This window comes from Salvia splendens, chromosome 3 (genome assembly GCF_004379255.2).
Source record: "Salvia splendens isolate huo1 chromosome 3, SspV2, whole genome shotgun sequence".
In the NCBI taxonomy this organism is placed as follows: domain Eukaryota; kingdom Viridiplantae; phylum Streptophyta; class Magnoliopsida; order Lamiales; family Lamiaceae; genus Salvia; species Salvia splendens.
The window spans coordinates 40,279,062-40,291,376 of NC_056034.1; the positions used below are offsets into that span (position 1 = coordinate 40,279,062).

A 12,315-nucleotide genomic window follows, 5' to 3' on the forward strand; every position below is an offset into this window, starting at 1 on the left:
CAAAAACAATAGCCATGAATCAGCTTGCTGAATTATTAGGTGTATTATGGATTAATAATTGAGGTGGATTTTAAAAAACGCTAAAAAATAGAGACTTGAACAAGGTAATGGATTAAATCGTTTTTCTCAAATTCAAATGAAGGAAGCAAATTTATTATAATCAATTGGTAAGAGATTCTTAGTGTGGGTATAGGCATCGACATAATTTAAGAGGGGAGTTGAGGAATAATAGATTGGCATGTCATAGTCTATACCTTGTTTCCTGTTTGGGACATCAAGAGAAGAATAAAACCAAGGCAAAGGATAGCTTTTCTACTGCCTTTTCTCTCATATAAGAACCTCACCATCCTTCCATCACAACCATCTCTCTCTCTCTCTCTCTCTCTACATACCTGATGGGAGAACTATCATTCCCTGGACAACAAGGTCTCTTCCTAAATTCGGCTACTATATCTCTATTCTTGACTTTACTCTTAACACTACTAGTCTTTATTTCCAATAGGGGTGTCGAGATCAATTTCGGAAACGCCTCCGACTCACTACATATTCAAACTGCAACTATTCTCACAGCTTGTTAACAGTAAGCTAGAGAGCTACACCTCCAACGAATTCCAAGCCGGCGGCTGCAAATGGTAGTTTCTCACATAACTATAACTCTGAATCCCATCATCATCTATATACGTTCGTTTCCTCTGCATGCAGGAAGCTCATTCTTCACCCTAATGGCAACAAAAACAAAGGCATTACCGACCACATCTCCCTATACTTGGTCATTGTCGAGCCAAACTCACCCGGCCCAGCTTGGGAGATCCGAGCACTTTTTCGTCTCTTTCTGCTTGATCAGAACAATGACACCTACTATACTCTTCAAGGTAAGATATCCAACTAGATTACTAGAATGAATACCACTATCAATTACCATAATAATAATCTTGTGCTCTTCTATTAGACACAGCAGAAAACGGGAGACGGTTTCACAAGATGAAGCTAGCATGGGGATTTGATAAGTTCATACCTCTTGATGCCTTCAAGGATGCGGCAGCCAACGGGTATCTGGTCGATGATACCTGCGTGTTTGGGGCAGAGGTCTACGTGTGACAAGAAACGATAGCTGGAAAAGGAGAGTGTTTATCAATGATAAAGGATCCAATATCCTATAAGCATACCTGGAGAGTCGACTTATCTTCTAGCTCAACTGAAGAATACGTAGAATCTAAACCATTTGCTGCTGGTGAACATAAATGGTATAATTTCTCATTCCTCCACATCCATCATCAAGTTCTATGTGATGATAAATATGTTCTCTGTCAAACTCTTCCAGGAAGATGCAACTTTATCCTAATGGAAAGGGCAGTGGTATTGGCAGCTATGTATCTCTTTATCTGACTTTAGCCGAACCAGCAAACTTACCCCCGGAATCGAAAATATATGCAGAATTTACACTACGCATACTAGACCAACTTAATAACAAGCACTACTTTGGAACATGTAAGATATTCTTTCTTCACCTAGTGTACACTCTTGACACATGAGAAGAACAAGAGGCCTAAGGCATTAATACTTTTCTCCTGCAGCTAATTATTGGTTCCGTGAATCAAATGCAACAAACGGATGGCCAAGATTTGTCTCACATGGCTATTTGTATCGACCAACAACTGGTTTGCTGGTTAAAAACATATGCCTAGTAGAGGCAGAAGTCAAAGTCCATGGGGTGGCTAAAGCTTTATGAGAACGCAAGTTATACCCAAAGCAATATTTTATATGTATTTTATATGTCAAAGCACATTGTTCGTCTCTAGATATTCATTAAAAAACTGTTCAATATGAATAAAAATCTCTGCAAATAGAAATGTACCCGAAACACAACATTGAATATTCCTTCCAAATACTAGCACATAAGGAGGGCAACCAAGGGGCGAAAGTCCTCTTGATGAATATGTTTCTTCAGATTTGTGGCTTTGTGTATCCTAGACTAATAAGCTTTTGCAGTAGCTTTTTCTCAGCACTTGCCTGAACCCCAAGAAGTCAAGTTAAACACAGAACGAAAGATGAGCACAAACAATTATGATATTGAGATAAAATGAAGGCTGCAATTGCATTTAGTAAAAGACAAGAAATACTTGAAACATAAACACTGATAAAGAAGATAGGGATATCTAACCTCAAGCATGGGGTTATTGTTAGGTAAATTACAAGCAAGAACAACATTAAGGCCAGTCTTGAGAACTGAAATATTAAAAAAATGTGTCAGCTGAGAAGCGGATGATGCAGAAACATATCTATGGTCTAAAAGCAATTACCTAATCGACGTGCAATACCAGAACCTGTATTATCAGAAGACCCTCCAATTAGAGAAGTCACACCAACTGCATTGCTCTGTTCATAAACTCAAACATCAGAGCTAGCAATGTGATGTGGAATCGATCGATTGAGAGGAAAAACTCTCAAGATTCTCAACAAATCAAGTATACTTACTGGTCGTGTGGGAAGAGCTGCATAGAGATGTCCGAAGCTGGCAGAGTTGCAACCAATCCATACATAAATCTAGACAATGAGGCGGCTTTCTTGTAAGGATGAGGTAATGCAAATACATTAAAACATAAGAGAGGGAGAGAGAATTCAACAGAAAAGGGGAATTTTCCAACTCGTGAAAATGAAGGAACAGAATTCACCATTGACAAGAGATAGAGATGAATTCAATTAGACGCAAGAGTGAACTAAAACCCTAATTAAAAGCATAATCAATGGGAAACGCAAGCAAATATCAGAATTGCTGAATTGAAGAAAAACCTGTTTTTGAAGACGAATAATCTGGAAGTGGAGCAAAACGTCGCCGTCTGATTCCTCAGAAAAGCAAGTGAGTTGAACACCATCGCTCTGGCAGCCATTATTCTCAGTCTTAATTTCCTCCATTTCTGTAATTTCAATTGAGTAGCAGAGAAAATATTGGCGTGGGATTTGGTCGATGTGTCTATAGACTCTACAAAATGCATTTTTAAAAAAAAAAAACTACAACTTTTAAAATTCCTATTTTTACTAAAAAAATAAATTATAAAATAAAAGAAAAATAGAAAAAAAGTTGCTATAAATGGATATGAACTATTTGTATGGAACGGACGAAAAAAAATATCTATTTGTGTGGGACGATGGAGTACATCATATTAGTACTAATAAAAGTTTCAACGAAAATTGCCACGGCAGTTTGTGTCGCTGTACTCTCACTCTTGAATTAGCACCGGCCGGCTTTCTCTGCAATTTTATTACGATATTAAACTAGAGCTAGAAAGTGGGAGGAAGTGTTATCACGCGTTTATAAGTTAGCAAGGGGAGTCCACGTCAGCTAATGGTTATGTCATATGATAACAAATAGGAGAGAGAGTGTTGGCTGCAACTATTGGAGTATAAACAGAGTATGCATAGCTAGGATTAAGGAGTCATGAAAATTGTGTGCGCGCGCGCGCGCACTTGGGCTGGGATCTGAGATCCGTAGCATTTAACGTACGTAGCTATTTCGTATCATTCTTATTTTTAGTTACTATTCCATTGTTCATCAATTTGATCAATAGTTTAATTGCTGGTTTATCTTCTATAATTGATTGATGGGAGTTATCTCTGTTTTGTGTGCATTTGTGGTCTTGAGCTTGCATATGAGATGAATTGTTTCTTCAAATCCGTGTTGAGAGGCGAGTTGCATCTGTTATGGAGGTGGAGGTATATTGGAGTTCCTCACCCCCTTGTTAATTCGTTGATACCGGAAAAAGGATGCAACAAATTTATAGGGCAAAAGCTTCGGGAGTTCAGGTATATTATCAAGCTTTCGGTATGTTGGGGAATTAAGCTAGGTTTTCTACATGGGGTTTGATGAATCGGCGAATTTTTGATGGTGAAGAATGCTGGAAAACACAGATCACGACACAAAGAATTTACGTGGTTCGATTTACTGAAGTAAATCTACGTCCACGGGAAGAAAAGAGGGCAGAGTTGTATTGCTTGATCTGTTTTCTACAGCTTACAAATACAAACTTGCTATTTGATATTTTATCTCTAGAGAGCGAGAGAGAGAGTCCCCTTAATCTATCTGATCTAAGTTCTATTTATACATTGAACTAAGATCGTGGCTTGCATCACCACTAATGATGGTTGTGGATGTCGTGGAGGTCATGCGATCCTGCATGGGCCCACTATCCTGCATGAGTTAATGACTGCTTGACACCACTAAATAGATCGTGGGTGTAGTGGAGATCGTGGAGGTTCTGACATGAGTTGACTATCTCCCAGTTCGGTCAAATACTGAGACCGAACTGCTGAACTATTGCCGAGCAGCTTTTGCCGGTCTGAGAGTAGAGCTTGATTGGTCGGCTTTTACCGAGCTGTAGGCTGGGGCCGAACTCTTTGGTAATGCCGAACTGATACTCTTCCTTGGGCTTTGGGCTGATGGGCCGTCACTGCTGTTGGGCTTGTTTAGTCCGTACTCCATCACTACCCCCCCCGAAAAGCGAAGTGAATTACTTCGGCGAAGCGAGTCACTTCGGCATTCTGGATAAAGGTACGGGGTAAGTTGATGTTTGTCTTTGGTCTGATGAAATAAACATCTTTGACCGGACTCGTCTTTGGTCTGATGAAATAAACATCTTTGACCGGACTCGTCTTTGGTCTGATGAAATAAACATCTTTGACCGGACTCGTCTTTGGTCTGATGAAATAAACATCTTTGACCGGACTCGTCTTTGGTCTGATGAAATAAACATCTTTGACCGGACTCGTCTTTGGTCGGATGAAATAAACATCTTTGACCGGACCCGTCTTTGGTCGGATGAAATAAACATCTTTGACCGGACTCGTCTTTGGTCGGATGAAATAAACATCTTTGACCGGACTCGTCTTTGGTCTGATGAAATAAACATCTTTGACCGGACTCGTCTTTGGTCTGATGAAATAAACATCTTTGACCGGACTCGTCTTTGGTCTGATGAAATAAACATCTTTGACCGGACTCGTCTTTGGTCTGATGAAATAAACATCTTTGACCGGACTCGTCTTTGGTCTGATGAAATAAACATCTTTGACCGGACTCGTCTTTGGTCTGATGAAATAAACATCTTTGACCGGACTCGTCTTTGGTCTGATGAAATAAACATCTTTGACCGGACTCGTCTTTGGTCTGATGAAATAAACATCTTTGACCGGACTAAGCTTGTGTCCTAATTTGGCGAGTTTTATCGCTTGGATCGGACTTTCCCTTGTCCTAATTCGGGGATCGGACTTTCCCTTGTCCTAATTCGGCGAGTTTTATCGCGTGGATCGGACTTTCCCTTGTCCTAATTCAGGCAAGTTTTATCGCGTGAATCGGACTTTTGTTGCAGTTCGTTTCAGACGACGTGCTTGATTCTTAAGCTGAATTGTGGTCTTGTATCCTCTTTAGAAGCTTGGACTTCACAATCGTTGGCTTATTGCAGTTCGTTTTAGACGAACTGCTTGTTTAAGCTGAATTGTGGTCTTGTATCCTCTTTAGAAGCTTGGACTTCACAATCGTTGGCTTATTGCAGTTCGTTTCAGACGAACTGACATCTCTTCGGTACGGAGGAGATGGAGTTCTCCTGTGGTTCCGGTACCGAGGAGGAACAGGAACATGTCGGGGTTGAGGATTCTTCTTTCCGGAAGACACGGCACTACTGCGGTAGTGACTTTCATGTCTGGAGGAGGAAGGAGAATCCACCCTTTTCGTCTTCGGCTCTTGGCTCTTTTGCAGGAAGGCTAAGAACTCATCCTGCTTCTCAGCCAAGAACAGCTTGACAGCCTCATTCAAATCAGGCTGCTGGGAAGACTCGGTGTGTGGACCTTTTGAGCGGCTTGTTCCTTCTCCGTGAGAACTGGAAGTAGATTTTTCACGAGGCTGCTTTCCAGGCCTATGGGCTGCTGGATTAGCTTCCTCATGGTTATCACGGACGGAGGCACGGGTGTTATGTGATCTGGTATGCATTTTTTTGGTAGAAGAGGATCAAAAACTCGCTTTATCACAAATTTGGTTCTCTGTTTCCCACAGACGGCGCCAGTGATGAATCGGCGAATTTTTGATGGTGAAGAATGCTGGAAAACACAGATCACGACACAAAGAATTTACGTGGTTCGATTTACTGAAGTAAATCTACGTCCACGGGAAGAAAAGAGGGCAGAGTTGTATTGCTTGATCTGTTTTCTACAGCTTACAAATACAAACTTGCTATTTGATATTTTATCTCTAGAGAGCGAGAGAGAGAGTCCCCTTAATCTATCTGATCTAAGTTCTATTTATACATTGAACTAAGATCGTGGCTTGCATCACTACTAATGATGGTTGTGGATGTCGTGGAGGTCATGCGATCCTGCATGGGCCCACTATCCTGCATGAGTTAATGACTGCTTGACACCACTAAATAGATCGTGGGTGTAGTGGAGATCGTGGAGGTTCTGACATGAGTTGACTATCTCCCAGTTCGGTCAAATACTGAGACCGAACTGCTGAACTATTGCCGAGCAGCTTTTGCCGGTCTGAGAGTAGAGCTTGATTGGTCGGCTTTTACCGAGCTGTAGGCTGGGGCCGAACTCTTTGGTAATGCCGAACTGATACTCTTCCTTGGGCTTTGGGCTGATGGGCCGTCACTGCTGTTGGGCTTGTTTAGTCCGTACTCCATCAGGGTTAATCTAGGGGTTTGGTTGAGGTTTCTGTATTTCTTTCAATGTTTATCTATTTCGTTTAAATTTTCTATTTCTTTTCTCAACTTTTCTTAATTTTGTGATCGTTTGATCAATCGGAGGATAGTACTAGCTTTGGACTCAATGCGATGCCGCTAAATCCACGTGAATTCTTGTGAAACAGAGTGAAGTTGGAAGCTAGTTTGGATTATCCAATTAATTTTTGCTTGCTTGCACTTGTAGTTGTTGGAATTATTCTTGTACCTTTTCGAACATTTCAGGTGTTTTAAATCCACGTTAATTCTACGTGTGTATTCTTTTTTCCATTGTTTAAGTTTCAGAAATTTTGGAGATGTGAAGGAACTTGCTTCTTTTTGGACTACTCATTTTAGGGATAAAATTGCTAAAAATATGATTTTTTTTTCAATTGTTTCATTTTATTATTTGATTATTTAGATTAAAATGTATTTGCTGTAGGTTCTATTTCTCGAGGCTGACATTAGTTTTTCTTGTAAGGATGGTGGAGACACTTTTCGAAGATATATTTCGAATTGATGCGATTGATCCAGATGGAAAAAAGTTTGATCGGGGTATGAGTTTTTTTTAGAACTCATCTATTTTTCTGTTTCTAGTTTCTTGTGTTGTAGTATATGCCTTGTTAACGATTAAAATGATCACTTTAGGGTGAAAGGATACTCTAAGATATAATGGGAAAAATTGAATTTGGTTTATTGATTGGAAAAGCATTGTATGTAGAGTTAGTTTATTGATTAGATGTTACTTGGGATTTCCATCCCCGTGTTAACTCTCCTGGTGCGAGGACGACGTCCCTTTAGAAAAAAAATAATACTCCCTTCATCCCTCATTAATTGTTCACTTTGGTTTCGGTACGAGTTTTAAGAAATGTAAAGAAAAATGGATTGAAAGAATTAGTGGAATGTGAGTCTCACTTTTGTATATTAGTTTTATAATAAAATGTGAGTGGAATGAGTTGGTGTAATGTGAGACCTACTTACCATTTATGGTAAAAAGTGAAAATTGACAATTAATAGGGGGCAGACGAAAATGACAAAATTGGACAATTAATAGGGGACAGAGGAAGTACTTAATTAGACTTTAAGAAGTTAAATAAATTTAAACGTAAGTGCGTAATCATTTTATTCTTTCTCTCTTTTTTTCTAAAAGTTCTATGATCCTCGAATGAAGATTTAATTTATTGTGAAGGTTCAAGAAATTATTCGTTTAACTTTGGGAGTATTATTTTTCCATGTATCTTGTTCGGGCACTAAAATAAATCCGAAATTTATTTATCATCTCGGGATTTAATTAGCGAACCATTACTTAACATCAAATATTCGATCGAGCAACTTAGGAGAGCCCATGATCTCATTAGGCAATCAGGTCCAACTTAAAAATTAAGAACAGCCCAAGATTTAGTTAAATCCTTAGTCCACACTTTTAAATGAAGAGACCCAAAACTAAAAAAATAACTAGAGTGGCCCAAGTTTTAAAAAAAATAACCCAACACATCTACTCCTCCCATTTCCATCGGAATTGAGGAAAATGCCCTAGCACATCTCTCTTTCCTCTCTGGCGAAAACGGCGGCGTCTCCTCCCTCCTCACCGCCTCCTTTCCACCACAAGTTCATCCCCTAATTCTCTTCAACCCAATTCCTCAAAGTCAAATTCCTAATTGGAAAAAAAGGGAGAAAACAGCACCTCCAACTTTTTCACGCCTCACTCTCGCTCGACAGCTCCGTCGTCTTCCCCGGTGAGCGCCGAATTTCCGACGGTATCCTCCGTCCATTGGCTCGCCGTTGCCTCGCAGTCAGCGCCGACCATTTCAAGTGTGTGCAGTCTTTTTTTCCGTTGTTTAAGTTTCAGAAACTTTGGAGATGTGAAGGAACTTGCTTCTTTTGGAACTACTCATTTTAGAGATGAAATTGCTAAAAATATGATATTTTTTTCAATTTCTTATTTGATTATTTGGATTGTTATGTATTTTCTGTAGGTTCTATTTCTCGAGGCTGACGTTTGTTTTTCTTGTAAGGATGGTGGAGACACTTTTTGAAGATATATTCCGAATTGATGCAATTGATCCAGACGGAAAAAAGTTTGATCGGGGTATGAGTTTTTTTTTAAAACTCATCTATTTTTCTTTTTCAAGTTTCTTGTGTTGTAGTATATATGTTAGGAGTAAAGGCTGTCACTCGTTTAAATCAAGCACGAGAGGTGCAATGCACCAAAGGATTACTTGGAATGAAACTCTCGAATAATTATGAAGAAGGATTACAGAACAAGAATGGAAAGAAAAGAAAATAAAATATAAATCCTCCGCAGAGGCCTACGGCTACTGCCGTCCTAAGCTGATCTTACTTCCAAGATGATTTATATCTCCTAAGAATCTCCATATTTATAGACGATTAATGCAGCTAACAGGCTTAACAAGATTGCCTATTTCTTCTCCCATATCTTCTCCATCAGTTAGCTTGAACAAACTAACTAATCAGCTAGATTTGTGGAGCTATCCTGTTGGCACTCACTTGGCTAGACTATCCATATCAATATACCTTGTTAATACTTAAACTGATCCGTTTCGGGTGAATGGATACTCTGAGATAGAACGAGAAAATTTGAATTTGGTTTATTGATTGGAAAAGCATTGTATGTAGAGTTGGTTTATTGATTGGATGTTACTTGGGATTTCCATCTCATCGTGTCCTTGTTTTAATTCTTGGCCGTGGACATGTTATCACTCTTAAATGTTGGTGGTTTTTTCTTTAGTCTCTCGTATTTCCGCTAGGAGTGAGCAGTTTGACATGCTGATGCACCTTGATATCAACACTGAGATTTATCCTATGCGTGCTGGGGAGAAGTTCATGATGGTATTAGCATCCACTCTGAACTTGGACGGAACGCCCGACTCTGGCTATTACACTCCGGTAAAAAAAAATCATGATATGGTCTGCTTTGATTTCACGAGTTTCTGCAATTCATGATGACTTAAATTGTTACTAATAGTTAATTGGCCATATGTAAGAATCGACTAGTTCAAGAAATAAAGGTTGAGATACACACTGATGCGTTTATTTATGCTCCTGGTCTGATCTCAGTGTATCAAATTATCAATAATGGCTATTTAAGTTGAACACCACAAAAAGCTTGATTTGGTTTGAAATAGGAAGATATGCTTAGTTAACTGCTATTTCATGTACAGCTTTTATATCATGTACAGCTGTATAAGATTGTGGACAATTCATCCATTGCTCCAAATCATTGTGGTATTGAATGATTGCCTTATTTGCTCTGATATCAGGGTAACAAGAAGTCGCTTGCAGATAAGTTCGACTATGTCATGCAAGGTAAACTGTACAGAATCTCTGAGGAATCTAGCGAGAAGCAAGTCAAAGCGTATGTTTCCATACCTTGTCATGCATTCATCTTAACATATTTCTCCTCTTATCCATTCTCCTTAATACACAGTAGTCAGTATACCATTATATATTTGTATGTGTGCGAACTTCACCTTAATGATGTTGGGGTGCATTGTGTACTATGAAATTTGACTTGTGTTGAACGGCCATCTGTTGTTTTAGTAGTCAGTATACCATTATATTTGTATGTGTGCGAACTTCACCTTAATGAGAAATTCGACTTGTGTTGAAGGTCCATCTGTTGTTTTATGTTTTAAGCGTTGTTGTCGCGTTCCCTCTGCCTATCGTGTTTGTTTCCTATTCGATCCAGGGATATATATGTCTCGTTCGGTGGACTTCTGATGATGCTGAAGGGGGATCCTTCCATTGCCGCTAGATTTGAGCTTGACCAGAGGTTGTTTATTCTAATTAGGAAGGTTTAAGTTAGAGATGCTACTGGGCAAATAAATTTCAAAGGGAAAGCTTGTTTAATATATGTTCCTAGCTAACTTATTCTCTGCATTTGAATTGATGATAATAGATTGACATAATTGTCGACTACTAAGTGAGCATTTTCAACCATTTTCTAAGCATGTCTTGTGCAACAGATTCCCTTTGAAGGTTTAACATTGATGTTTGTTTCATATATTTGGTGGAGCATATATTCTCTCTCTCTAAACATCATGCATAATGACAACTTAGGATTTCGTATATATGAATAAATCCTAGGTTGTATATTAGCAAAGGCAAATGCAGTATATTAATCACAATTACGACATGATAATTTTATGCCAAGTATTGGTGACAGTATGTATATGACGAAATTGTGGGAGTTGCTAATTTACTGAGATTGGTTATGGTGTCAAATTCTTAGTGATAGTAATGTTATCACTTAATCATTCACGTGTATTGAATTGAAACAATAACAATATTTGTACATGTATAGGGGAGTACTATGGTGGCAATATGGTTAAAATGATAACCTAGACAAGCAATTTGCGATACATACATAGGCAAGCAACTCGGCATATTGTTCTAAGCAATCTGCGATACGAAATCGGAGATAATCAAGCAATTTGCGATACATATGCAAGCAAGCTTGCCATGTGGCTGACTAAGGTTGAATTTATTGCTAAATCTAAGGGATCTCATTTGTGGTAAATTGTTATTTTAGTATAATCCTATGGAAACCATGTCTAAACACTATAATCAACAACATAATTTCAGAGCCTCAACAAGAGACTTTCATCTAGTCTTCAAAAAGATCGGTCATAATTCTTCTACTCTCTATCTTCAAGCCCAAACTTTTGTATATCTTGGCAACATAGTTTACGCGATCCATCAAGGGTTGTTCATTTTGGTCCTATGCTCATGGAATGGCGAGCTAGCTCTGCAACCGTGTACTAAGCCATAAACCGTCTGGGCTCCTGGTCATTACATAGGTTCATGGCCTTGCAAGTTGCAACTGCTCTAGTGCAACCACAACATCACTCATTCTTGGTCTCGATTTTGGGTCCAGGTTTTGGCACTTCAATGCAAGCTTCACGACACGAGAGTACTGACCCTCTAATCGGATGTCCATAATCTGCAGTAATTTCGACTTATTATTAAAGTAGGATTGTTCCAAGTTCAAGTTTGATACGACAGTGCCAGATAGCAATTCCAGTAAAACAACTCCAAAGGTGTATGCATTCGATTTAGTAGTCAGGCGACCTGTGCATCAGAAAAGGAGGTTAGAACAACGAGTACAACAGGAAGTAACACAGCTACGAGTATCAAAAGGTGGAGGAGTGATTCAAGAACCTTTCGATATATATTCAGGTGGAGTATAGCCAGGTGAAACGAATATTTGACGAGTTGGTATGGAAGTCATTTCACCGGTAGGATCATCTGTACCGTAACAGTAGTTAGATAGCTTAGCATTCAATTCCTGCACACCAAATATATGAAACATCAAATATTCATTTGTACAACTAACGCGATCTTGATTCTCCTCGCCCAAGGTAATGATTGGTATCGAGCTATGAAGGTTACCACATAATAAGATCATAGGTGAATTGCAACGAAAGAACATGCTACTAATGTTCATCCAAAACGAAAAATTACTAGTGAATAAGTGATCCGACAAGCGTCCATGGGGCATGAACTCGTACACCAACATCATGTTGTATTCTTCCGCACAGCACCCAACGAGGCTGACCAAGCTTGGATGACGAAGTTGCACCAAATT

The 12,315-nt window shown here is 39.1% G+C and overlaps 4 protein-coding genes and 1 long non-coding RNA gene across 6 annotated transcripts; 2 read left to right on the plus strand and 3 right to left on the minus strand.

The window, feature by feature from the left end:
- Positions 1–288: 288 nt before the first annotated feature.
- LOC121796422 lies at positions 289–1,131 on the minus strand. The gene is made up of 2 exons (XR_006049746.1): positions 1,016–1,131; positions 289–855 (listed from the first exon to the last, which is right to left on the minus strand). It is a non-coding gene; the product is annotated as an uncharacterized LOC121796422 (long non-coding RNA).
- On the plus strand, positions 389–1,733 carry LOC121793440 (MATH domain and coiled-coil domain-containing protein At2g42460). The gene is given in 6 exon segments (XM_042191443.1): positions 389–426; positions 503–632; positions 703–872; positions 950–1,244; positions 1,322–1,488; positions 1,575–1,733. Coding segments are annotated over 6 exon segments (948 nt in total). The 5' UTR covers positions 389–395; the 3' UTR covers positions 1,730–1,733.
- An 8-nt stretch (positions 1,734–1,741) lies between these two features.
- On the minus strand, positions 1,742–2,984 carry LOC121793442 (proteasome assembly chaperone 4-like). Its single transcript, XM_042191444.1, has 5 exons — positions 2,791–2,984; positions 2,476–2,544; positions 2,301–2,376; positions 2,162–2,226; positions 1,742–2,010 (listed from the first exon to the last, which is right to left on the minus strand). The coding sequence occupies exons 1-5, from the start codon at positions 2,911–2,913 to the stop codon at positions 1,945–1,947; spliced, it is 399 nt and encodes a 132-aa protein (XP_042047378.1). The 5' UTR covers positions 2,914–2,984; the 3' UTR covers positions 1,742–1,944.
- Positions 2,985–8,193: 5,209 nt separating this feature from the next.
- Positions 8,194–10,733, plus strand: LOC121797459 (DNA-directed RNA polymerases II and V subunit 8A-like). Of its 2 annotated transcripts, none has more exons than XM_042196222.1 (5): positions 8,194–8,519; positions 8,684–8,796; positions 9,457–9,614; positions 9,989–10,083; positions 10,417–10,733. In XM_042196222.1, the coding sequence occupies exons 2-5, from the start codon at positions 8,724–8,726 to the stop codon at positions 10,526–10,528; spliced, it is 438 nt and encodes a 145-aa protein (XP_042052156.1). In that variant the 5' UTR covers positions 8,194–8,519; positions 8,684–8,723; the 3' UTR covers positions 10,529–10,733. The 2 variants fall into 2 exon arrangements, with proteins under 2 accessions (XP_042052156.1, XP_042052155.1); XM_042196221.1 differs by having other exon boundaries at positions 8,199–8,519; positions 8,723–8,796.
- A 505-nt stretch (positions 10,734–11,238) lies between these two features.
- LOC121796417 (probable serine/threonine-protein kinase PBL3) lies at positions 11,239–12,115 on the minus strand. The gene is made up of 2 exons (XM_042195284.1): positions 11,889–12,115; positions 11,239–11,798 (listed from the first exon to the last, which is right to left on the minus strand). The coding sequence occupies exons 1-2, from the start codon at positions 12,037–12,039 to the stop codon at positions 11,530–11,532; spliced, it is 420 nt and encodes a 139-aa protein (XP_042051218.1). The 5' UTR covers positions 12,040–12,115; the 3' UTR covers positions 11,239–11,529.
- Between the last annotated feature and the right edge of the window lie 200 nt (positions 12,116–12,315).

Coding starts and splice junctions, on each gene's coding strand:
- LOC121797459 (XM_042196222.1), top strand. CDS start 8,724: ATGGTGGAGACACTTTTTGAAGATATATTCCGAATTGATGCAATTGAT. Junction 8,797..9,456: donor CGGAAAAAAGTTTGATCGGG/GTATGAGTTTTT, acceptor TTTTTTCTTTAG/TCTCTCGTATTTCCGCTAGG. Junction 9,615..9,988: donor ACTCTGGCTATTACACTCCG/GTAAAAAAAAAT, acceptor CTCTGATATCAG/GGTAACAAGAAGTCGCTTGC.
- LOC121793442 (XM_042191444.1), bottom strand. CDS start 2,913: ATGGAGGAAATTAAGACTGAGAATAATGGCTGCCAGAGCGATGGTGTT. Junction 2,545..2,790: donor TTATTCGTCTTCAAAAACAG/GTTTTTCTTCAA, acceptor CTCATTGTCTAG/ATTTATGTATGGATTGGTTG. Junction 2,227..2,300: donor TGGTATTGCACGTCGATTAG/GTAATTGCTTTT, acceptor TTAATATTTCAG/TTCTCAAGACTGGCCTTAAT.
- LOC121796417 (XM_042195284.1), bottom strand. CDS start 12,039: ATGTTTCATATATTTGGTGTGCAGGAATTGAATGCTAAGCTATCTAAC. Junction 11,799..11,888: donor ACCTGAATATATATCGAAAG/GTTCTTGAATCA, acceptor TCTGATGCACAG/GTCGCCTGACTACTAAATCG.